We start from the raw sequence: 27,768 nt of genomic DNA, 5'->3' as shown, positions 1-27,768 counted from the left end.
TGTTGTGTTTGTTTTTTAAAAAATGGCTTGATTTTGCTGTGTTCATGGTTAATGCAATAAACTTTGAAGTAATCGCATTCCAATATTTCAGAGTCCTGTGTGTGTGTTCTTTTGGTATGCTCAGTGTCCCTAGTGAAAGGTAACATGGTGCATGAGTACAGTGCAGTAATTTTGCATTCATTCCAGTATGCTATACCTCATTTCAGCATCGTAACTAAGATTAACACTTTGTGTGCCACACTCTCATGCCCGACTCAGTCGACAGCATGCCAAATTCTCATATTTTGCTCAGAAGCACAGCCGTCCAGAAACGAATCCATGAACTGCATAGTGTTCTAAAAATTGTCATAGCCATAGCTATTTCATAAGATCTAAATCACAGCAAAGTGTGCAATGCTCTCTATGTAACTTTGCTGCACCGTGTAATGCATTTCCAGTGCAACTGCTTCTGTAAAAAGTTACATGGCTGTGGAAAAAGTTTGTTTTTCAAAAGTGCCCATGCATTGATCAGTGTTTAGACCACCAAGTTTTTGCCCGTAGGTTTGAATCCTGCTCAAGTATGTACGCCCATGATTTTTTTTTTTTTACATGGCTACTACTAAACACTGATCAATTCAGTGCTTATTTACGTCGATGTAGGGCAATTTGTCAATCAGTTGCAAACTTTGCATTGTTTTCAGCACTTTTATTTCCGTTTTGTATTTCTTTCATAAATATTATTATGCCAACAGCCACTTGCTTGCGAGTTAAGAAAAATAACATTGAAACAAATTGAAAATTTAAATTTGTATGATTTACACCAGAACCACTTGCTTCTGATTACTATAGCAAAACATCAATAAAACATCAATACTCCCAAACCTTGAGAACAAATCATACTCTCTCTCTCTCTCTTTCTCACCCTCTCTCAGAAAAGAAAAAATATAGGCCTGTATACTCTCAAATTCTGAGAAAAAAAACAAAAAACTTATACTCTCTCTCTCAAAAAAACAAACAAACAAAGAAATGATATTCTCTCAAACTTTCTTATAGCCTCAAGGGCCTCTTATACTGCAGGCCACATACAACAAAGTATTTTGAACAAAGAAATCAAATTATCATATCAAGATTGTATATCACGAAGGTCAAAATGAGGTACAGAGAAATTGAGAATTTTGAATTGCACAGTATGGAGTGTACTTACTGTATGAAGGAAAATACATTATTAAGAGAAAAATATAAAGCAATGTCAAATTGAAGGTACAATTTATGGGAGGGAACACTTCAAATTAAGTTATATATATATATATATATGTGTGTGTGTGTGTGTGTGTGATAAAATCCTAAACTGGCATAAAAACGCTTAATACTTGGCGGGGAAGCGCATGTTTTAGAAATAAGAGCACCAAACAGGTTAGTTATTGCATTCATATATATATATTATTATTATATATATGTTTATATATATATATATATATACTATACAGTATATAGAGGAGAAAGGCAGAAAGAAAAACGAAGAGCAAGGGAGAAGAGTTCAGAGAGACGGGAAAAAAGTGGAAGAATACTGTAGTAGGGCCTGACATACTGCATGAGAAAAATAAAAGAAGCTGCACAAAAGAAGGTGTTCAACTGCTATCAACACGTAACATGCTAGTGAGTATTGCACACAAGAATAGATTCACCAATAAAAAATCCCTCTCATTCGTGGCAAATATACATGATAGTAATATTGTTCGTTTTATTTACGAGGGATATATTACTTTGCAAACTGTTCGCTCAGAACTCGCGACTCGGGTTCTGCAGAGGTAACCATACGCCCTCTACGTTATTGATAAACGATTGACTCTCGCTCAAAACCCGAATTTATTGCCCCCCCCCCCCCCCCCCCGGGAATTAAATGCAATCTCTTGCCGATCAGTGAAGTATCAAAGCTCCCACTACGTACCCAGGCTAGACAGAAAAATCTGTCTGTCTGGACGAGTTTTACAACTTTTTAAAATACTTTTACTGTAAGGGATTCCGTGAAGCCAGACCTAAATTTAGTAGTCTCCGTGGAACATAAATTATATCCCCGACGATAAATACAGACTGATCTTTCCCTTTATACCTAAGAAGATGTTTTTGTAATCACGATTTAGATCTTTTAACTCTTTTCGATTGAACAGTAACTTCCAATATAGAAAATGAACAAACCAAGCACGAAAAGCTTATAGAAGTTCTATACTTCCCACTAGTTTAGTACCCTTGTTGAAATTCTTGAAAATGGTTTTCGGTTAACATTGCAACTTTAAAAGGCCATTCTCTTCAGAGAGTCAACATTGTAGATTATTGCAACACAATAGAAATTCTATGCAAAGGATTCTACATTTTTTAAGTGAAGATTTGTGCTTAGGTCAATAAGAATCATAACAAAGTTATAACAATCTTTCATCGTGCTTTGCACTGTTTACTATAAAAAGAAGAGGAAGAAGAAGAAAAAAAAGATACTGACATCCAAGAATAGACTTCTTATTTTAGCCCCGATTTTGATTTAACTCCTGCTGCTCCGTTTGCTTAATTCTAGTCGTATAGCACCGGGCTAGCAATCCGGAGGTCTCGGGTTCGAATCCCGACGGAATCCCATTTTCTTTGCTCAATTTTCCACTAATAAATAGTATAGCATTTTTCCTCCTCGATTGCTCTACTGCTGTGCAGCCTCTACGTCCTTGTATTGTTTTGAATGTCCTGTTTACAAAGACCTACGTATACACAGCTTTAAAATTAAAGAGCATCTACATAGGCCCGATAGAAATAATGACCTTTTCTACGTGTCGTAATTTTCCACAAGAGAATTTTAAAGCGTTTTCTGAAACTGTAATTGAAAACATAATTTGTAATATATTTCGAGGAATTGTATGCAATTTCCGTGAACTGTTATGTCACGTGACCAACCTCAGAATAGTGATTAATGGCGTGTGAGCACGGAGTCGAGATCAGATTCTGCTATAGCGATTAAATCTAGCAACTATTATTGCTGCTGCAAGGCATGGGCGTGCGGGGTGCTGTTCGTTATTCCGAAGGTTCGTTATTCCGAAGGTACGTTATTCCGAAGGTTCGTTAATCCGAAAATGAAATAGGGTTCGTCATTCCGAAGGTTCGTTGATCCGAAGTGATATAGGGTCCGTAAAGAACCATTGGAATAACGAGCTTTGTTTCATTTTCGGATTAACGAACCTTCGGATCATAACGACCCTTATTTCATTTTCGGATTAACGGACCTTCGGAATAACAAACCTCATAACATTTTAGGATTAACGAACCTTCGGAATAACGAATCTTCGGAATAACGAGCTGTAACCGGGCGTGGGGCGCTGCTGTGCAGCCTCGAGCGGGGAAACGTACCAAACTGGACCCACAACCCCATTAGTTAGCACGTTCCACTTTGCCCCGATCCAAGTATAATTTTCCCGACATGCATCACTGCGACGTCGGCCAATATTTGCTAGCCCTGATACCACGATTTATGACCCATGCATCGTTAGCACGGTTTCGAGATATTGCAGATAAGCACGATAATTCGGCATGAAACTAAATATATAATCATTAATTATTGATTTTGAGGTATGAAAAACAGACATTTTCCGTTAAAACTCTCATTATTTTATACAATGAATCATTTGCACGGCTCTGATATACAATATCAAAAGATGTAGACAGAAAGATCCGTCTGTCCGGAGGAGTCTTATCTATTATTATTATTATTTATTTACTTATTTATTTATTTTTTTGGACGTTGTCGCTCTCCTCCGTAGAGTGTAGGAGAGGATTTCATGAAGCCAGATGCAGTCTCCGCGGAACACATCCCCGACGACCAGATACAGACCGATCTTTCGGTCAACAAAAGATGCAGCCTCCCTATAGAGGGTTCTTGGTGCATAATTATGATACATAGGTTTTATAATGGGAGTGTTTCACTTTGCCCTGTGTTCCTCTTTGCCCCGATTTCCCTATATTGTTTTTGTTTGTTTTGTACATTACATTATTGACAAGGTACAAGAACTTGTGATATTGCTTTTGATAATTATATATACGAGAAGTATGAAACAATACAAATTGAATTGAATTTAATTGTTTTTCTTCACTTCAACAGAAATTGAGTAATTGTTATCAAATAGGATACACCACGGGCTGTATTTATATAGTAAAACTAGATAAAATAGTTAATGATCAAGGCTACATTATATCTGCTAAGCAACCCTAAACGTTTCTATATGTTTTCAAGGAACAGTCCATTTTAGTAGGTTAGATAATAATGTAATCATGTTATTAAACGAAGTGTCCTCGTTTTTAAAATAAAATGAAAATGATAAGTTGTTCATGCTTGACATCAAAGTATCCAAATCTCGCAAATGACAGCAAAATAATTATTCCTTCTAAAGGGGAGAAAGGGGTTGTAGATGTTATTTATGATTGCTTTATTTTCTGTAGGAACATAATAAAATTGGGAGAGTTGTGTGATGGTATATTATCATAACATCATCACCTCTGCCAATTTTGGTCTGTGTTCTTGCAAACAGTGTCTTTAATTCGGTAAAAGCATGTTCTTTATCGTGTAGAATCGCTATTTCAAAGGTTCGTTGATCAGGAAGTTAAAACAAACAAACAAACAAACAAACAAACAAACAAACAAACAAACAAATAAACAAACAAACAAACAAACGAACAAACAAACAAACAAACAAAGTGGTTCGTTAACCCCCCCCCCCCCCCACTATGGTTTGCTGTCCCGAATTATAGGTTCGTTAGTACGCTCCTTATTTCAACGAACCCCCTCTTTTTTTTTCTTTTTTTTTTAATAACGAACCTTATTTCATTTTTCTGATTAAAGAACCTTCGGGATAACGGACCTCGAATATTCCATTTTCGTAATTACGAACCTTCGGTGAACCGTATAAACAACCCGTATACGGTATAGTGTGTAGTTTATTTCAGGATTAACGATAGGTATGCGAACTTTGTGTGTTTCGGAATAAGAAACCTTCGGAACATCAAACTTTATTCCATTTTTGAAGTAGCAAACGTTCGGAATAATGAAAATCACCTGAAAGTAGAAGGAGACTGTTTGTGTGACCGATGTGATGTGTGTGATGTGTGTTGGGGGATGGTTCCATGACATTAATTGCTCCTGCGACAATATGCTCCCATGAATTCTGCACGCTATGAAAAACAATAGCCATACCCACTAATATGACCCTTAATGCAATCCTAATCCTCACATCAAACGAATCCTAAATTCCTATCACAATTAGGCCTACCCTAAACCTATCGAAGCCCAACCCTACCCCTAAGTCCTCGTAAGGGAGAATATAAGACCGGAGTTGTTGTAGCGCGGGGGGGGGGGGGGGGGGAGGGGGTGGTTCAGCCATTAATGATAACGCATTGACCCTGACAACCTCCCCCCCCCCCCCATTAACACATCCAGCAGCAGAGCATGTATTTTGCCCTGTAATGAGTCCATGTTTGATACTTTGTGTCATATTTTGCGATGGCTGTCAGTTTAAGGTGATAGTATGAATCGCAAGCGTGGTTTTAAATACAAAATACATTGTAGTCAATGTTTTACTGTCTTCTTATAGTGTTCATTTATTATTTACGAGCTCTTTCTTGGAGATATGACTATCATATCCTTATTACTGAATGATACATGTACCGTATAATAATTAAACTTTGTATATAATAAGCTCTCCTTTGTGGAGATTTTCATTATGAGCTTCCTCGTGGAAACATTTTGTTATGAGCTCCCTCTTGGAGACATTCTCTGAGTTCCTTCGCGGAGCTCCTTCGCGGATCATTATAATGATAATGTTTGATTTGTTTATGGACTGATTTTATGTCAGTATTGTAAGGGCAAATCATTTCTTTAAAGGGTCCAATTTTTTCTCCTTTTCTTTTTCTTTTTAAATAAAAAAAAACGACTCAACGTTTTATACTAAATAATGAAAAGATCTAGTAGCTACTAGTATCACTCGCAATTATTCAGAATACTGGTACAACTGGGGGTGTTTCATCAATTTAGTCAGCGCTGACAAGTTGTCAGTCTCTGACAATAACCATAGTAACAGTCAGTGACTGAGCATCTCAGCCAAGCAAAACCAAGGATTTTGCTGAAATTGTCAGAGATTGACAACTTGTCAGCGCTGACTAAATTGATGAAACACCCCCCTGATCTTCATCTAAAGTAATGGATGTTATTTTTATTGTACAACGCTGTACTACCCACTGTCTAATACTTAGTAACTCTTGAAGCAGTATCTTTGAAGCAGTGCCGTATATTAAGAGAGTCTGGCCAACTCGGTTTTCGGCTTAGGTGTTTTGAAGCCTGTGATTGGTCAAAAGCTGGTCCCGTGACCTACAGGCGCCATGTTGTTACCAAAGTCAATCACGCGGGCGCGAGCAGAGCTCATACGCAGTGCCCATTGTTCATTACGCGCAGCTACGCGCTAATATTGCTTGCCTTGGGGATTTCCCCTGAATATCAGTCATGGTGCAGTGGGGATATGTCATTGCCGTAAGGTTGTCAACTTTATTGAAGCAGAAGGTACAACACGAAAGATATTTTGATATCTTATTGCCATAAACTGAAGATTCGTCATGCCTTCCTGCGCAGCATGGCGCTGCGCGAACCGACCTGGCTCTTAGTGTAATGATGCACCGCTTTCCGACAGATCCAAAACAAAGGAAAAAGCGGGAAATCAGAGCGCGACGGGAAAATATATATCTGATTTGTTTTCTTTGGATTCCTCGCGGTGTCTTTCAGACTATCCAAGTTTTGATTCACATTTGTATGTCTCCGCCATAACATACGAAAGTGTCGCCTGAGGCATTTGTTTTGGTCGTCCGTCCTTCCGTCTGTCCTTCATATCGCAATCAATATTAAGGACACCGTTTGAGGTAATGAAACTTGACATGTATGCTTGTGTGAGTGGAAGAAGTTTTGTTTTTAGCTTATAGGGCCTAAACTTTTGTGTAAACACGCTCAAAGTGAGAGGTCAAAATCATGTATATAATGGTTAAATTCTTAAAATATCACTATCTCCCCCATATCTATATGCAACATCTGGATGTATAAGTACAGGTATTTCCAAACGAAACTTACTGCCTGACCGTGATTTTCTCGTGATTTAATTTTTTTTTATTTTTTTTAATTTATTTATTTATCTTTTTTTTTTTTGGGGGGGGGGCGGGGGTATGGGAGGGGGGTGAGGGTCAAGGATCAATGTCAGGTAAAATGTAATGTTGAAATTCTACTCTCTATTGTTGAAATACTTTTACCCATGCAGGTCCTAAATACCTTGGAAATTACCCAATTCACAAACTTAAAAACAAATATTGTACACGTATTTGCATGCCATCATTACTACACAATGACGCGTGATAGGAATAGATTTTGGCCATGATGGTCAAAGGTAGGTGAAAATACTGAAATGACAGAATTTTCTATATATTTTTAAAATAACCGTTGAAATTATTGCCATGAAAATAGTAGTAAGTAAAATGTAGTGAAAAGAAGCAAAAGTAAAAATGCTCAAATTCCTTAATACTTGCTCTCTTAAACAATAAAAGACATCCATTCATACCTAGTTGAAGCAAAGTAAACATTCGACGCATTAAATTTAGTGACAAATTTGCCATATTTTCTGCCAATTATGTGAAACTATCGTGTAACATTGTCAAGACGTACTCTACACCTGCTAAGAGAACAATGTAATACGGCAGAGGAATACCGGTCGCCATTAGGACATCTTTATTTGTGTTTTTTTTTTTTTCATTATTTGGTACAGATGTCACTGAGGATATTTTTAAACAATTTTAGATCATTTTACATACCTTAATATCGGTGACGTCACTTTTTCATGTTGTACATTGTACATAGGTGTATTCCTTTTGAATTACATACTAATCGGCCTTCATGTCAGTTTCATACATATATGTGGGACTAAATAGGATGGTAGTGATGATTACAATGTATTTACGTGCGAAACAGTAATATAAACAACTGTGGAATTCGTTTATCCTCTGCACAGCTAGAATTGTAAATTTATATATCATGTTGTTATACAATTTTCATGTTCCCTGGACAACTTGCTAAATACAATATACATAGCATACAGTCTAGCGAAAGTTTACGATACGACTTACTGTGAATTCTTCTTTTATTTTCACAGCAATAATTCATCATATATTCAGGAATTATGTCCTTTAGACAGCTTCCCTATTATTTATACGGTTTACCTGTGTGCTTGTATCTATTTGAATGTATGATTGATTGTTGGCTTTGTTCAACATGGATGGAATGAAAGAATGTCCCTCCCTCAACCTACCCCCTTTCTCTCTTCCCCCCCCCCCCCCCCTCTTTCTCTCTCTCTAAGAGAAAGAAAAGTCAAGCAACACCGTGCCTTTGGGACGCCTGCGCGTACACACTTAACCCTCCAAGCGCACACGCTTAAACCATAAGCGCACTGTACGCTGGTAACGACATGGCGTCCAATTTATGAGTTGGCCAGACTCTCTTAATATACGGCACTGCTTTGAAGGCGTCAATACTGCCCTCTTCAGTTTCAAAACGTCATAATATCCGGAAAGGTTCGTCTGACATCGATATCTGCAGCAGCAGCAGCTGCATACAAGCTACGGCGCGGCCTACGCAGCGGTGCCTGACGCAGTGTAATTTGTAACGTACGTAAAAAACGTATGTGGGCTGAACGGACGGCCATATTACTACTTCCACGTAGCAAAAAGTGGAGACAGACGGTGTGAATCGTAGAAATGTTATGACATTTGCTACCTCCTAGATAACGATGTTCCACTATGGATGACGACGAGAGAAAGAAAAAGTTGTTAGCAGGCAGGGAGAGGGTAAGTCATTCTGTAACTACGAGTTTCCTTGTTCTTCATGGTTACTTTTTAGCCCAGGTCTGTGGCGGAGAGGCTGCCGCCGCTGCCTCCATTTTCCTGCGGAGAGACGGTCTCCGCGCCTGTTCCTTCCCGAGGGGGAGAGGATGGCTGTGCAATACAGTGGTGCTCGCTCTGCTGAGCTGAGCTGACTGAGCTGAGTCACCATACATGGTCATTCCCATGTCTGTCATTTAAAACTTTTGCTCACTGCATGTAATGTAAAGCGTATTTTTTAGACCTTGAGGTATTGTACCTTTATTCCCTCAACCTCATTTGCTAAATGACATGATATGTGTAAGAAGATCTCAGAGTCATGGTCATGGAAATAAAACCTGAACCTGCCATGGATGGCCATCGATCTGAACTGATGTCAGGTCCATCGACATTGGAAGATGTAGCCCTATTGAAAATGGAGTCGTGGAGTACAGTTAATTCTGAGTAAACGTTAGAGTTTCTATAACAACGGAACCGGAACAGAAACAGAAACAGACACTTTGTATTGTATTATTGTATCATTGTATGTCTAAACAAGGTCTAGCTGTCCATGTGTGTGAGGGATGTCTGGCATTTGCATTCCCATTAACGTTAGATCCTACAACTGTAACATGAGTTATAGAATTTGCAGTAATCTAACATTAGAAATTTCTTGCTTGATTGAATAACTCTTCACCATTGATTGGCATTGCTAAATTGTCACTACCTGCACGTACTCACAACACAATTATGTGCTCCTTTTTATGCAAGATGTTTGACAATTTTTTTATTCTTTATGTAGCTATGTCCGCTATGTCAATGGCTGGTACGCGTTAGAACTCTAAATGGTAAGGCACATAACTACAGTAACTGTTTCTAATGTTCAGCTCAACTGTTTTAGGATGATGATGTCACTGCTGGAATATGAATAAAGATGATCTGGAGAATTTCCTTTTTTTTTTTTTTTTAGGCGTTAGAGAAGGAAAAAATTCAGAAAATGTCTAAACATGTAATATTATGATGCATATTTTCATGGTGTAGATCATTCTATTTATTGTTTTGGTTATGTAGAGACCAAGAGGTGTATCAAAGGTCAACATACATTGTACATTCGGATGGTAGAGACCTTTTTAATAAAATGGAGAAACTCCACTATTACATTGTACCTGTAGAGTTTAATAGAAAAGAATAGAGCAAACTGTTTCCTGGCACGTGTTGCAACCTTGGATGTTGCATGCTAAAGAAAACGTTTACCTTTTGATTTCCTTAAATGGGAATGAGTGTCTATCTGGTCACTATGAATCCTTTATGGCAATTACATACAGTACAAATACAGTGTATGTCGCTGTGTTTGATTTCTGAAAGAAGAAATGTTGCAATGAAAAAGCTGCAGTGGGCAAATTTAGACATGGTTGGTTTCCTTTCGAATTTGGAATAATGGAAAAGGTTAGGAAGATTGAAATGTCAGCCATTTGTGCAAACAGAAAATTTCACTTGTATTTTAAAGACAGCAAAGAATGGTAATAAAAGATTTCTCAGAGCCGGACAAATGACAAAGAATGTTACAGAATTTTGACTGTTATGATACTAGTAGACAGACGAATAGAATGGGAGAAAGATTTATCAGAATTGGACATACAACAACGTTACAGAATTTGTACGTAGGCTGAAGTTGTTTTCACTTCACAGTACATTTGGTGCAGTTCCACATAATGCGCATATTTAATGCAAATACTGTACGTTGAGGTGAAGATTTATCAGCACAACTCTGCAACTGGTTTGTGCACAAAATGTGAAAAATATATCTAGTAGATTATGGGGGGGGGGTAGGGGCTCTTTTTTAGGATGGTGTAATGAATAAAGTGGGGCAGATACATGTATGTAGCAAAATTGGTTGAGGTGACAATGACAATGACATACAATGACATTACTGTCATTGTCTTCCGAGTGAAATTTTAGAAATCCATTCTACAATAAGTTAAAAAAAATATTTCTACTGTAATGATGTAGGTCCCATTTTGATGAAACCTTTACCATTCGGTCTCATATTTGATTTTAGTCTTGTTTTGAAAGCCCACATGAACCAAGTATGGAGTGGCACTTGTACCATTTTAATAGTCAATCCCACATGGCAGCACTTTACATTGTACCAGTACCTTGAGATGGTCTACAAGTGTATGTTGTTTTTTCGCATAGATCTACTTGTAAACTATTGTGGATTATCCCTGTCATAACCACAGGCAACTACGCTGAGTGAGGTCTGAATGTGCTGGTAATACACTGTTTTTCAGAAGTTTGTCTTGAGAGTTCCATGTTGTAAAAACAACTGGAATACATTAATATTTAAAAAGGCAAGACCACTTACAAGTGTTATCAGTAGTGACATTTAAATTTTAGTATTTCATTAATAGTACATTTTTTATTTTTCTTCCTACCTATGCAGCTGGCCAAATTCCAGAAGCAGAAGTCCTCTCCTGAGAAGAAAGCCAAGAAGAAGAAGAAGAAAAAGCCGGCAGCAGAGCAGGGCGGAGAGGGGCAGGAAGGCGTGAACGGTGACAGCGATGTGACCTCGGGTCGGCTGAGCGACGACTCGTCCTATGGACAGGTGGACTCCAGCTTTGCCAGCGACTTTTCGTCGCCCCTCCATTCCGAGGTAAGCAAAACAAATCTTCATGCCCACAGTACAACTGCTCCATTCTGATCATGTGTCTCACACACTAAGGTAGTTTTTAAAATGTCACATGGGAAAATGTGATATTGAGATATTTTATGACTATGGATACACATTTTTTGTCACTGGAATGAATATTCTACCCCCCTTTGTTTCAAAAAGAAAAAGTCCTGAAAAAAAGATAGGAATGCAGTGAGATGAGGATTTTGAGGTCACATGATTTTGTGGAAATGTGAGTAGGTCCAACTGCTTTAAAAAAATACAAAAATGATTTTTTGTAAGTAGTGTGATACACTTTCTCTTCCTCCATGAGGCATCTTTGATTATTTAACAAGAACAACAACAAAAAAATCCACCATTATATTGAACATAGGGACTGTGCACTTCATGAAATTTGCAATCTTCTCTTTTGAAGTGTGATCAAAAGATGCAACACCCAGATATCAAAGGCTCTTTCAGTTCTCATTTTGAAGTAAAAAAAAAAACACCCCACAACAACACCCTATTAAACTAGCGATACAGTCGTAAAATGTTGTCTGAAGTACGCTGTAGTACATGTATAGGGTAAACAGCACTTTTACAGCAAGTCCTTGAGGGTGTCAGCCGGCCAATTGAAATTAGGCAGGATGTTGTGTGCTTAAATGCAGTAGCACGTGTACAAATTAAAGCCAGATCAGATTATAGAAAGGTTTGGTTTGTTATGTTTGAGTTTAATTCATGGTTAGCTCTAAAAGTTGTGTATTATAATACATTGTATATTGTGGGGGGGGGGTGCATTACTAAGACCTAAACGTAACTAATAACTACATGTACTGTTGCCTGTGAAAAGTTTATGAAAGTGAAGTGACCTGAAGTAAACTTAAAATGAACTCATTTTGAGTTTTACTCATGATTAATACTGTTTATCTGACTATATGTTGTTTTGCTTTCTGTTTTTATTAATCAAGAGAAACATATGTAGTAAATAAACCCTGGACATCAGGTCATAAATGTAATGTATTTTTATGGTCAGCTTGTGAAAAAGTTACAGTCTTAAAACATGACACTATGAAGGAATCTTAAAATACTGCCAGGTTAATACAGTCTCGACATTTTGATTCGTTCTGAAAAGATCAAAATATTGTTTCTAGTCAGGAATTGATTGCTCATCTGTGCTATAGAAAAGCTTTGAAAGAAGTTTAGTAGGAGAGTATTTTACTAAACTAAAACAGATCATGAGGAAAAAAAAAAATCTCATAAAATGAAAGGAGTGACAATTCCAGCATGACGACACGAACATACAAAAGGGACTAGCCACTCTGACATCATCAGCTCCACACAGTCTTTCAGTCTTCAGGGGGCAACAGTCTTCAGGGGGCAAGCAAATTCATCAGCTTTAATTAATTAAATCACTTTCTGCTTGAAGCTGAATGAAGTTGATTTGGATACAGCTGATTAGATGACCCACCTACGAGAATCGGTACTTGCCCGGAGCCATCCATCTAGTGCTGAACAATGCAGAGCTGGGGCTAGGGTTTTAAACAGGGCCATACTGTTCTTTGGGCGTATCTCTCAGTCAGCGAGAGCAACTGGACAAAAATGAGATCTTGATCACTTCGGAGGCTCTGAAGGGGAAATGTGTCATGTTGTGAAATTGACAGTATTCACACACATGTTGTGTTCATCATAGTGTGTCATGTTTTCTCTGAAATGGCTAGCCTGCCTGCTTCCCCCCCCCCCCCCCCCCCCCAGCAAGAGCCTGGATCATAAGCTTCCACATGGTTACTCAAATGAAAGTCACAATCCTCTGTGCAACCTTGTGTTTCATACGCTAAACCCTGGCAACTGTCCTGGTGATTATGAAATAAAGAAATGTTAGCACATTTTATGCCATTGGATGTGATTGTATGAACCTTGAGCCTAGCATTATAGAATGGCAGTTCATTCCCTGTCATCAATCGCATCTTAAAGTCTCGTTAAAAAAAAAAAAAATAGAACGTTGTCATCATACCGGTTTTATGCAGCTGTTCATAAAGGGTAGACCCTGGTTTGAATTGTGATTTGTGATTTTCTTAATTCGTTCTTTTTTTTTTTGGGGGGGGGGGCTAATAGAGTGATTCAGAGACTACAAGACAGTGATGAAAATGAACTTACAAGAGCTCCCTAAAACTAGATGCAAATCATATGTTATTTGTATAATATCTTTCTCTCATTTTTACTTGGGACTGTGCAATTTTCTATACCGGTAGCTTGTTTTGAGAACCACAGAACCTGCAGTAGACCCCAGCCAAACGTATCATCTGGAAGTTTCTCTATGATCTAGGCAATGTTTGTCGCACATGTACAGTAAATTCATCTGTAATATTTGAAGCAATCTGTGATAATTCATATCCTATAAAGATTTAATCAAACAACACTAGGAAAAAAAATAGGACACCTTTTTTCCAATTCCCTAGGGATTACGGCTTGTTTTTCTTTTCTTGTGCTGCCAGCTCAGAAGGGTACTGGAGGCATTTTTCAAATCAAGTAAATGGGTGTGACAGTCCTGATATTTTGTGGCTCCCAAACAATAGACCAGTTAGGTTTGCATCAAAATGTGTACATTGTCCCAAATCTGTTGTTCTATAGATTCGCTCCCCTTCATTCAGCTTGTACATATTGTACCTCTGCTGAATCAAATGTTCCAATGCCAGCACTGTTACTGAACACGTCATCAGGAAATATTGATCTCTCTTATTTGCGCTTCAACAAGCCTGCTAAGGTCCTGTGTAAATAGATGTCAGGGATTCGTACAAGTTTAGAATTTCTCAAGGTGACTAGTGGAATGTTCACTAAAGGCACAGAACCTGTGTGGCTGCCCTAATACAATACAGTACATATTGTATTAATATCTGTCTGATCTTTTTGCCCTCTTTTGACCTAGTAATGAACCAGTGTTTTCACACTCACAATGGTCAAAGGTCATTTCCTCAGGGATGTTCCTCCATACACAATTTCTTGCTAGACCTCTAGTGAATGTTTAAACATATTTGTCCCACACACAATGTATGATGTCAAATATCTGGGTCAAGAAATTGATTTTAAGTGATCCTTAATGCTGCAGTAATTGGCTAATGAGCAATCCATTATCAGTTGTACTTTGAACGAGGTTGCAGGACTGAGAGCTCTATTTGCTTTGTACTGGACAAGTGTAAATGTGTGCTTCTATTGTTTGATGTGATACAGATTAGAATAGAAGAGAGAATTGCAACTGTGATTTTGTACTTCTTCATGATTTCTTGTTTGTTTGTTTGTTTGTTTTTCCTTTTTTTTTGCATAGGATATCATGTTCTTCTTGAATGCAGTTATTGTACATGTAGAATAGATAGTGCCAGTAAAAGCCCTTCAGACACAAACAGCAGTACCTATTATGATAATATTTTGTAATGCCAGCAATTGAACAGAGTAGGAGAGAATGCCTATGTGCCATCAGCTGCAAATGGACTCTTAATGGTAAATCAAACCAACTTTGTCTATTGCAAGCATGCAGTGAGCACTGGTAGGCAATACGTGCCCAGCAGTGATATGATAAAAAGCTGACTCCATTCTGCATAATACATAAGACACCAGGTATTCATCATGACCCGAAGCATCAAAAACAAAGCAGATAAAATTTTGGGATTATTGCAATACAATAGTTCAGCATGAATGGGTAACTGAACTGTCACTTATCATTGTATTTCTTAAGATTGTACAAATGCCATCTGTTCTTTTTCCACAAGGTGACTCTTTCTTAGTGAAAACAAGCATCTAACAACCCATTTGCCACATCAGAATTACGAGCAGATGTTATTTTGTAGCATTCTGAATTGAACTGTTGTTGCACACACACATTCTTTTTGAAAAGTTAAAGCTTAAATTTTCATATTAATAGAAAAATTTCCTGTTATATGAAATTCAAGTACAGCTTGCTGAATGTGTGAAAAAGCAGGTTTGATTGAAAGTAAAAGTATGCACAAATTAGTACATTTCATATCTTCTATCCTGGATATTTGTTGGCACTGTCTGCACTTTAAAGGTATTAGCCCACATTTGTAAACCTGCAGCAATTGGTCTCATACAAAACATGTAGTTAGCATGGAGTTTGGGTATGATTGCAGTAACACCTGTGCAAAATTTTGTTCCAATTAGTCCATTATTTTCATAAAAATAAATGAAAATGCACCGTAATCCGTATGCATGCGTATAACGCTCGCTAGCTCCGGTCCACGTACGTGTTACATGTACAATGTACAATTTGTACGTAGCTATAGCCCGCGCTCGTAATTAGGTTTTGGGTCGGGTTGACCCGGTTTGAAAATTGATTTTAAAACGATGATTTTCTCTCTTTTATCGAATGGTATAGACAAAGAGCGACAGGTGAGGTATGTTACTGTTATAACTTGTACTTGAAGTCATATTGGACCTGTTTTATGCAGTTTTGATTTTCGTGGGTTTGCAAATGTGGGCTAGTACCTTTAATACATGTACTTCATATCAAGGGAGTGTGTGCATTCATCTGCTCTGGGGGCTTGAATGATGATCAAGGATCCAAAATAGATATCCCGCATGTATGCGGGATTTGTCACGTTTCGTGCAGCTCAGAGCTCAAAAAGTGTTGGGGATAATACAGGGAATTTGGAATTAAATTTAGCCTGCATCGAGTCAATGCAGTCTGAATCACGGTGGGGAGGCCATACTGACATGCATTCAGTACACAGCTGGGGTCCTACAAAGGCCATACAATGAGGCCTTGCAGTATCATGGGGAGAATATCTAAGATCTTTAAGTCATTAAACAGAAGCGTTAGTAAAGTTAGTTATCTTGGAAGTGAGATTTGATGAACATGATTTCAATCAAAGTTATAAATTTGCATTTGAAAATGAGTTAACCATTGGTCAAAATATCCTGTCTAAAGGACTTTAAAATGAGATAACGTGGTCACTTGAATATCATTTCACATGCTTGAATGAATATTTCAGATTTTGTTCGTGATTCACATTTAATACTTGGAATGAAGTTGTTCTTCATTGACTCTGTGTGGGGAGATTTTCTTTAGTTTGTATGCAATATTCAAAAAGCAGGAAGCTTAGACACTTTGGACTTGCTCTTGAATCATAAACATTATGAGTGCCCTGTCTGTGAGGGGTTTTAATTTTCAGTTTCAGGGCATTAAAGAACATGGGGATATGAAAATGACGGACAGTTGTTCAGATTTACCAGGGTGTTGTATTTGCTTCAGGGATTTTGAGTGTAAAGAACAGAGAAGCACCCCCAGGCTGTTTAGAACCATTACTGTATAATGTTCATTACTCGTGAATGATGCTCATTATAATCCCTGCAGTTGAAGGCCTGTCCTTGGAAATGACCAAATTAGCATTGATATAAGATTAAATGGATTATAATATCGTGTGAGCAAAAAGCTGTATCATTAAAAATCAAGTGTCAAATTAAATGGTATGTCCAAAATTTGGTATGATGGTTGATTGGTATCATTTGTCCTTGATGTTGGAAATATCTAAAGATCCTAAAATCTGACTTATTTCAACAAAAAGAAAATTTAAATGAATAAGATTTTAATTCATTGATTTCTTTTTTTGTGTGTGATGTGACTTATAAGCTATTTAATGTGGACTTAAATGTCATAACCCTGTTATGGTTGTGTATTCTGAGAGTAGCTTATATGTAGTAACCACTGCTAGTGATCTGACCAGTTTAAAGTCATTGTTTATTGTTTTGCTTTGTCCTTTCTCTGTTTTGCTTTGTTTGGTAAATATTTTGATTTCTTGTATTTTGTTAAAATTGTTGAAGTGCTTTGCTTCTGTTTAGAAAAAGTGCTATTATGAATTTTGGTTGTTATTATTATTATGCACTTAGTACAATTGTATCTTATTAAGTACCTGTAGTATCATGGTATTACAGAGCCTGTGAGCAAGAATATTTCTTTGTAAATTGTGTGACAGTGAGTTTGTGTGTGTGTGTGTGTGTGTGTGTGTGTGTGTGTGTGTGTGTGTCTTGAGTAGTTTTGCTCTGTCATTGCCTCCACAGTTTTATTAGGGAGCTTTAGATTTGCAGCGTGGACGCTTGAGGTGACGCTTGAGCTGGATGTTCTCCTCTTCCCTGCGTCGTGCTGAAAAATAGCTTTGGATTTCGCTGGGACACAACGTATAAAAAATACAATCGCGGCCCCATATGATCGGTGCATGACGTAGTTTTCTACGTCGTGAATTGTGCGGACGTAAAAATAGCCCAGAACGCGTAGTGAAAAACTCAGATGACGCAAGCTAAATATAGATCGACTTGATTCATGTACAAAATTGCGCATGCTCAGAACATTTATTTTTCCTCTGAACGTCCCCATCGCGAAAATCTAAAGCTCCCTATATGATAAACAAAGGGGAATTCACCTCAAACACTTGGATTCCCTGAGTGCAGAGTACTGGAGAACACCGGACAATCCAATTTATTATTTCAGATTGTTAATTACATGCATTTTAATACCATCATACTTGTAGCTGAATTCAAGAAGGCCCCAACAATATATGGTGTCACTGTAAAGGAGCAAAAGAGAAATCCACAGGATTTCATTTCATTCCAATGAAAAGTACACATTCCATCAGCTTGTCACAGAGAGGCTATACTAGTATCCCCTTTCCTTTTGAAGGAGGTAATAGCTCATTATTAGGTACTAGAAAAATGAACTTGAATGGGATTTTCTGTTTATCATTCCCCTTTGAACATCACATACATTGTACAACATGTACACTTGTATTCTTATAGCCTGCTTCAATATCCAGAGCACAGAGTCTTAACCGGAACTTTAAACATTCATAACTTTTAAATGGATTGTCTGATTTTCTGTGGGGATGTGCTCTACTATGGAAAATAAATACACAATTTCTGCATTCAATGAACTAAAAAACATTTGGGTTAAATTTCCCTCTAAAAGCAGTGCTTCGAATCTTTAAAAATGGATGATGTGTTATAAGCCCACAACATTGATGACTTGGAATTTGTACGTAATAATTATTAAAGTTTACTATACTGTTATCAATTGGGCAGTTGAAAGGGAAGTTATTGGAAAAAAAAAAATGTTTGGAAACATTAAGATTTCACACCATTCTTTGTTTGGTCCTACAATAGTGCTTTTATACCACGCATTTCAGTTGACTAACCACCATCAATTTGAGCTAATGCATTATTTGCATGTCTGCATGTCTTTGATTTTTGTTTGCATGATTTCTTTTCATTTTGGCAGGCTGATCAGCTATCCATAGGGGCAGATTCAGAGGTAAGAGATTATGATTGAGAAATTCACATGTACATGTATGTACACACCCACCCTTCCCGTCCCCCCCCCCCCAAAAAAAAAAAAAAAAAAAATCGGGCAAGTTGCATGTAGATTCACCCTTGGACAAGGACAGTTTTTCCTGCTTGCCTGCCAGATATGGCAACCTTTCAACTTCATTGGTGCGATGGGCTCCCATATTCTGGTGTGGGGAGGGGGGGGGGGTCCTTTTCAGAAAGGGTTGTTCATTCATCAAGTTGAAGTATTGACTGCATCAATGAGCTTCTGAGCAAACACTTCTGACACAGTTTTCAGTAAGCATAATTCATTCAATTGTAATTGATGAATTCTATTTGCAAATCATTTCGGGTCTTTCTCGGGCGAGTAGCTCCTTTGTGTTGGCAGAAGTACTATCTCATTTCGATCTGCATGTTTGACTTCTGAAAGCGTGCGTAATCCTGCCCTGCGCACTCGTGAAAACTCCAGGAAGTGCAGTGTAACGGAACAGGGAAGTTACAATCTACTGTAGCGTGTATGTACTAGGTCTTGCAGCATTTAGCGTCCCCACGCCGAAACAGACGCTCTCTAGTGCTAACCCAACAATCTATCAGGAACTGGTAACATCCTTTCACTTTCGGCGTCTCTTCCTGCCAGAGCCAGGCTCCACTTCCTGACCAAAGATGGGGGCAGTTGTTGTCACCTTGAAGCTCCTTGTTTTCACACAGAAAAAGTACTAAAATTGAAACAAAACAAACTACTGAGTACCTGTTGTGCTTTTAGAGGAAATGAAGCTGTTGGGCAGTGCAAGCCAGTTTACTCTGTATGTCGGCAGGTTGATGCCAAAATGGCTCAGCATGAGTGTGCTCCTGGCCCATGTGTGCTGCACATACACTGTACATGTAATATATTATATGTGTCCTTCCTGTGCTACTGTTTCTAATGTACAGGAGTGTGGTGGTTTTGTTTTGATAGATTACCACAACTCATGGTTTCCAATACTGTAAATGCTAATAGAGTTTTGTTTGAACGCAAGAAAGGGGGAAAAGAACATGTTGCATTATACTGCACAGCATGATTTGCAAGGTACAGCTTTTAACTTATTGGATTTTTATATTAAAGCAGTGCGGTCAGTGATTCTAATTATAAATGTAGTCAACTGAACTAAAGTGAATATTAACATAATTGCCTTGATTTAAACAAAAAGGCTCTGCATAAAGTTCTTGACAAGAGAAAAATACCTTGATATCTGACTTAAACCAGACACTGATCAGTACAATGACTTTCATGGAACTCTGGTTTACATCTTTTTCTTGGCAAGAGTGTGACAAACCTTTGGCAAAATGTTCCCATATAATGCAGCCAATGTACTGTTGTAAATTCTAAATGCACTACATATTCCTGCAAATTGCAGGATGTGCTTCTTTGTGTCATGGTACATACTATCTGTACCTCACTGATTTCCATAACTACAATTCAAATTTGTAGACTTCCCAGGTGCAGCGCACATTATACATTGTATTCTTCCAAAACTTAAGTTTTTGAAAAGAATCTTGACTATGAAGGCATACAATGTATCACTGAACTAGGGCATGTCTGCACATCCTGCAATGCCTGCTGTTTTCTTTCACACTTGTTTTGATGATAGTGGGAGCACAAGTGTTGTGTTTGTGCCAGACACATGTTCTTAAAGGGCTTCTTTTATATTTTCGAGCCAGGGGTTTCTTTGTCCACTATGGTGGATAGCCAACCCTATATTGGGCCTCTACATCTGAAACTGCACAAGAGTTGCCATGTTGAACAGTACATGCTCTTTGGGAAACTCTTTTTTTTTTTTTTTTTGCTTCTTGGGAGGTGTGGGCCTCATATTTACCATCAAACATGAGTTCCACAGACTCATTATGTGTGCTCACTCAGGGTGTTGTCCTGCGATTTGGGACCAAGTGATAAGCTGTGCCCACTGAATGAATTGTTGTGCTGCCCTCTATTGTGCTCTATCAGAAAGATGCTGGCCAATGACATGGACGTGATTACTGTCGGCTCTAGCCGAAGTTTCATTGTGATTAACAAGGAGTTATGTAAAATAATACACAAAAATTGGGTCAGCTGGCTGTAAATTTTTTGAGGAGTTAGGTTAAATATAATTTTGAAAATGAAAACCAGTTGTAATCAGAGCTCTTTGATTTGTTTGCTCTCAGTGTTCCAAGTGAGCATTTTTCATCATACATGACATGTTTTCTTCATTGCATCGTAGGCCTTCGGGAAGATGAAAACAACAGTCACAAAATCCCCCAGAATTTGCTATTCAAAGACATATAATTGTAAAGCACCAATATGTTCAGTGAGGGCCTTGAGCTACATCTGGCAGAATGATGCAATACAGCATTCCTCAGCAAAGTTTGCTGTAGCACTGAAAATGTTGGTAGCCATGTTATTTAGAGGGATTGTATAGTTTTAGTTTTGGATGAGACCTAGCTTCAGGTTAAGTGGGACCCACCTTTTATTACAATCCCTTTGTTTTACTTTGTTTTTCGATGTCTCAACCATTCCGAAACCGATTTTCATCAAATAAACTTTGAATTCCTCTTAGAATGGTACTGGTATGCTCTTCACTATTTCAAAAGTGGTTTCTTGTTATCTTGCAGAAAGTTAAAAGCCCAATCCTCATCTCCACCAATACTTGTATACCATCCCTTTAATATGAGGCAGGTCCTGTCTAATCACATGAACATACAACAGTCATTGTAAACATGCAGTGATGGATGTGGTGGAATGAATCTCACACAATGATAAGATACATATTATGGATCTTGATGTGAAATGACTAGGTGCATTGTACAGTATGCATATATGTACACTGTGTAGATCACTCATTCGCAGTGTGATCATACCAAACAGTGCGTGCACAACACAAGCTGACAAATCCTTGTTGGAGATTCTGGCACACGAGATGTCTATCTTGACTGTCACTGTACTGTACATTGTGGGTGTACGTGGATCTGTCAGATATCCAGCGAGTTTATCATGCCAAGATCTGTTCTTTTGTTTAAGTGTGATACTTGTATTTGCAGTCACTCGCTCTTTGACAGTAGGGAAAAGTGTCAACAATTTGATACTTTGTAAAATACAATTGTACGTAGGATGAGTCAGGAACACTCCCTTCTTTTTTCCCCAAATCTTCTTGGCAAACACACTGAAATGTATTATGGAGTAACCAATCAGCTGTTAACGCTCACTTGATCAACTGTCATGTTGTGTTAACCCTTTCTAAGCCAGGGGCTTTGGACAGTGTGTACAATGCTTTGGGGTTTTCTGTGCTAATTGCCACTCAAAGGACACAAAGGGTTTAAATTTGTATCATCTCTACAGGTTTGGGTCAGTTATGAACCCATTGCTAGCTGCAGCTCTGGTTTGGTTCCATATGAAGTCTATAAATGGAGTTCTCAATATATTGCAGGGAGCAGATTAATGTTGAGCCAATTGATGAATCCAGTGGAATCAGTTGTGGTCTTACATTGTACCTGGTAACAGTTAACCCATTCAGTAATGGGCGAATTTTGCTGCAAAATTACTTTCTTGCAATCATTGAACTGACACTTCTGAAGTTTTGCTGCATATCTTCTTTTGGAAGATATTAGGTGGAACTTATATGCCTGCATTCATTATAGAGCAACTATAAAAAAAAAAAATCAGAAAGAAATGAATGGATATTTGCCAATTTGAGTTAAAGAAGAATTTCATCCATCTATTGTGTTGTCAATATGAGAATCAGCAGTAAATTTAACAATTCAGAGGCATTTGAAAATTCTACAGCTGCAACAAACAATTATACATGTAAATTCATTATATTATTCTTTAGACATTAAGACATGGACTGTACCCTAAGATATTCTAGCAATGAAATGTCAAAATTATCATAAACTGAGACAGAACTGAGCCAGAGAAAAGTGGTTTCTAGGACTGGATGGAATAGAAAGCATGATGGATTATAGTGTCTGAATGTACTGTGGGAATATTCCTTCATATTTTGATTCTGTTCTGAATGCATAATTGATTACATTGTATTAAAGAGCACCATGAAGGTGCCGGGTCTAGGGTAATTACCCCCTGGGCAATTACCCCAGACCCTTCTCCAGACTTTTCTCCAGACCCTAACCCTAATCCAAATCCTGAACCTAATCCTAACCCAAACCCAAACTCTATACCCTAAACCTAACCTTAACTTTAATAGTGATGATGATAATGGTAAAAATGAGTCATTTGTTGAGTGCAGAAACTACTGATATTTTCATGTAGCAAAATAGCATTCAGGAGCTCAGTGCAAGACCTCCTGAATGCTGTTTTGCTGCACTGTCCAAATTGAAATGATAATTATCTGTAAATCTCAGATGAATATTAAATCGATTAAACATGTCAATCTACTATACTCAGTTACTCAAGAGCATGAAAAAAAAAATACAAAGAAATACTGTAAAAGTGGAACTTTTCGCGGTGTTGAAATTTTCGCGCATTTCGCGCAACCAGAAACTAGCGCGAAAATAAAAACATGCGAATATTTTGGCTTGCCATACGTTCCTGTGCGTGATGTCTTGATTCCGCGGAATTAAAAACACGCGAAACTCTTCTGACCCAGCCTAGCGCGAAAAATTAGTCGCGCGAAAATATCCACTTTTACAGTAATCTTAAACTATAATAGAAGAATCTTGAAAATATAGTAGTGTTGGAAAACAACTGCAGGAGGCCATGTGAATAGTCTGAAAGATTGATATCTTTTATATTTTGACTGATGCAGGATTCGGACAGCCATCTGGATGGGGACATCTCTTCCTCCCAGAACAATGCCTCGGCGGAACGCATCCTCTTCCTCGAGGAGTCCCTGGAGGGCAAGGAGATGGCGCTGCAGATGATGCAGGAGGAGCTAGAGGAGGCCAAGCACTCCCTGGCCCAGGAGCACTCCCGCTCCGAAGCCCTCCAGGCACAGCTGCAGCAGAACGGGGACAGTCCGGGCACGCCTGCACCCCTCTCATCCGGGGAGCCCGGAGATGGGACATGGCAAAGTGCCAGGGTTCACACCCCTGTAAGTTTACCCTCATTGGTCATCATACAGTTTGAATCATGAAATAAAAAGAGTCTGTGTAGGCATTTCAAAAGAAAAAAAGAAAACACCTTTAACAGCGAAAGCCACAAGAAACAGCAACAACAAAAATATGCTTTTATAATTCCTTGTAGAGAGCCATTTTGTCATGACCTCTTCCATGTATAGTATATTGATGATAGTAAACATCAATTGATTATGATATTTACAGCCTGTAAAAACATTGAAAATATTTGTTGCAGAACTCCTTATTCATGCTTACATGACCAGCATTTGTTGAATTTACATTCACAATTTTCCATGTACTCAAATTTCCCATGTGCAACTTTCCCTGTATCAAAGTAAAGTGACGCAAAGGAATACAACCACAGTGACTTTAGTCCATGGCGGATCTACACAAATTTACCTAAGGAAGCTTATTTTTCATGAATGTTTAGATGTCCAGCTGTAACTTCATACAGCTGTATCTGCGCAAGGCATCACTATTATCCCGACACTCATATACAATCTATAGCACTTACCTCATTGACCGAAGAGAGGAAATAGTGAAGCTGTTAGTCATCGGGCCTTGTGAAGGCAATTAGCACAGGAGTGAAAAATATCCGACTGGTAATACCTGCTCAGCCGGAAGGTAATCCCCATTGGTTGTGGTGTGCGTGGTGGCCAGCAGTCTAGCGTGGTGCTTGGTCCCATCACAGGGAAGATTTGCGTCCACGTCAGCTGCAGTCTTTATGGCAATATATTGAAAGAAATCACCCTCATTGCCTCTATCTTGTTTTGTATCTATTTTGTTTTGTTTTGTTTTTGTTTAGAAGCCCCAGAAATGAATCATACAACCCTTGTGAAATGAATCATATACTACTTGTGTAGTTATTTTTGTTTTTTTATAGGCTTATGGCTTTTCTTATTCCTTTGTATCTGCTATTCAGGTTATAGTTTTCTTTTCTTACTTTCTACTTGAGTAGGGTCGGGGAAGATGATTTAGGTTAAGTAGAAGAAACCTGTCTGAAATACCTCTAGGTCCTGACTCTTTTAAAACTCTCTCATAGATGATACAATAATTTTAGACACTGCATCACCAGCTGTATTTTTTTCATAAATTCATTTTAATTCATTTAATTCCACACTGAAACAACAATCAATACACTTCTACTATCATGAGATAAAGGGATTATTTGGGACCTATGAAGGGAAAATGCTCACAGCTGACTAGTTGTTGCTTTGCTGCCATAGCAACTTTGGGTGACGTAAGTCGCAAAATTGATGTGAAGTGTGCTGTGAAACAAGATCAGGATTACCAACAGTCTGCCTGATGGGGAACAATGTGCATATAGTGTACATGGTATATTTTGCAGTGCCTATTCAGTGAATTTCACAAATCGACTGACATTCATGAAATAAGCAACTTGCAAAAGTTTTCCCTCCCATACTGTACCAAAAATACCTTCATTATTTCCAGGGTGGAAAATCACGAAATTTTCTCCTGAAAAGGGATGAAATGTCCTCATTCTGTCACTCAATTGCAAATTCAACCACTCATGAAATTTTCTTACAAGTTCCAAGTCTGAAAATATACCCAAGGAAAAAAAAAATGGTAACATCATTGTGAACTTTCCAGGGCATACACATACAGTGGACTTTGACAATTTTAATGATTTCTTATCGCAAGTCAAAAGATGTGAACATTAATGAGGAGAGAGAGAGAGAGATAGAAGTTTGTTGTTAAGCTCTCTTCTGTAGAAATATGTACCACCACACTGTACTTCGGACACCAATTATTTGGATTTCTGTGTTGAACCTTGGTAAATGGGTAAAGCCAGGTATGTAGATGTGGTGTGTTGTGCCAACCTCTGAGCCCTGCACACATACATATACTCACGTAGTGTACGTGCACAGTTCTGTCATCCAGTAGGGCTAGTTGCCTGCATGCAGAAGATCTGATGGATTCTATCACTTTCTCCCTGTTTTCCAGGAACCTCTGACTCCTGACAGAGAAGAGGAGTATAAAGAAGCAATACGACAATACAATCTCAAGGTAAGTCTTAAAACATTTTATCGATGATGGACTGCAGGGTATGAAACATAAAGAACAATTCATTTGAAGGGTTTGAAATGCCATTGGGGGAAGTTAAACTAGTATGCAAGTTACATTTATATGTCTCGAGACCTACACTGTATTTATCCTCACCAAAGTAGAATGTCAAACTGGAAGGTTACAACATTCTGTTTATTCATGACAGCAAGAGTCATGATATGTTGTATTGTATGGGTTTATCAGAGTTTTTTGAGGGTAACGCAGTCCATCAACTTTAGTTCTCATGGGTAGCCCTACTTACATAATTACCAACAAGCCATCAGCTGTCATGCACTGTGCAATATCAGTGTGTCTGTACCACATGCATGCCATGTGTAGCCAAATTTGCATTTGTACTGTACCCTATTGTATTCAAGGCTCTGATTTCCTTGATTGCATTTCTGCACACGTCACACACAATTCAAAGCTTGTATAGAAATTTCATATAAATTCTACTGATTGTTTGTATACAATGTATATCTCTATCATTTGGCACTGTTTGCCATTTATTTATGTATGAAAATGATCTCCATTGGGACAGTAAAGTTATTGTTGGCATGTGCACATGCAGAGTTTTAAAGAGGTAGTAAAACTGCAGCATGCCTTCATTGACTGAATGATCCCATTTTCCTCTAAATGCAAAAAGATGGTATACCTCATCAGCATAACACCGTGATGTGGAAAGTATAAGTTGTGAGGTTTACCTCATTTAAATAAGTGGCATCACTCTTTGTGACTGTCTGATGTGCAGATAATGGAATTCCAGGGAGCCCTTGGCCAACGCGACGATATCATCAAGCAGCTCTCTGACAATCTGCAGGGCGCCCTCCAGAGTCGAGATGAGGTGCAACAGGAAGCAGCAAGCCAAGCGAGCCAACTTTCCGAGCACATCCAGGGTTTGCAGTCCCAACTGAGAATAGTGAGCAGAAACCATTCTTTACTCAAAAGGCGCGGTCAGACTGGCAAAAGATCGAGAAGTTTAAGATCGCAAAGTTTGGGCCATTCGTACGCGCACAAGAAAGAGTGCGCCGTCCGATGGCTAGTGATTGTGACGTAACAATGCACATCTGTACATGACAATGGTCTCGTGCTTCGGAGACACTGCCCGCAAACAGATCGAGAAGTTTCGCGAGAAGTTTCGCGGGAAGTTTGCGGTCACACTGGCAAAACTTCGAGATCTTAAAGATCGCGATCTAAAACTTCTCGATCTTTTGCCAGTCTGACCGCGCCTAAAGAAGGACCATCATTCATTTGGTTACTCATTGATTCCCAAGAACTGTACCTGTATTTCCATGGTTTGGTGCGGTATCATGCTATTACTGCATACGCAGAATATTTTGCAAGATTTGTGTTTTCGCGAATTTCGCAAGTCAGGTGCTGTTCACCAAATTAAAGACTCACATGTTTAAAGACACGCAAAACAATAAATATTGACTCTATGGCCTGAACAGTATAATTTTACCATTTACTATTAGTACATCGTAGGGAAGCTTGCAAACAAAATACATGTATCCTTTGATTTTTACAATTTTTTTTAAAATTTTGTTTTAATCATTTATTTCAGTGGTATCATTTTCAAAAGCCTCACACTTGCTCCATTTGTATTTTTGTTACCGGCTTTTCTGCAACAAGAATACATTGTTTTTTTTTTCTTTTCTGATAAAAGAAGGCATACTTTTCTGATGCTGGCATTACTGCTAAGCAGCCACAGTATGAAATTAGCTGTTGGCTGCCATTTTCATGGATTTTAGAAAGAA

At 38.3% G+C, this 27,768-nt stretch overlaps 1 protein-coding gene across 1 annotated transcript in view; it reads left to right on the top strand.

Annotated features, from left to right (window-relative positions):
• Positions 1 to 8,755: 8,755 nt before the first annotated feature.
• LOC140243502 (uncharacterized) overlaps positions 8,756 to 27,768 on the top strand; it is a 154,484-nt gene continuing 135,471 nt past the window's right edge. Inside the window, exons 1-5 of the mRNA XM_072323172.1 lie at positions 8,756 to 8,877; positions 11,333 to 11,542; positions 23,635 to 23,919; positions 25,910 to 25,972; positions 26,763 to 26,930. Of these exons, the coding sequence (XP_072179273.1) occupies positions 8,830 to 8,877; positions 11,333 to 11,542; positions 23,635 to 23,919; positions 25,910 to 25,972; positions 26,763 to 26,930 (774 nt within the window). The 5' untranslated portion in view covers positions 8,756 to 8,829. The remainder of the gene's footprint in view (positions 8,878 to 11,332; positions 11,543 to 23,634; positions 23,920 to 25,909; positions 25,973 to 26,762; positions 26,931 to 27,768) is intronic.

This window comes from Diadema setosum, chromosome 20 (genome assembly GCF_964275005.1).
Source record: "Diadema setosum chromosome 20, eeDiaSeto1, whole genome shotgun sequence".
Taxonomy (NCBI): Eukaryota; Metazoa; Echinodermata; class Echinoidea; order Diadematoida; family Diadematidae; genus Diadema; species Diadema setosum.
This window is presented reverse-complemented; position numbering and strand designations above follow the sequence as displayed.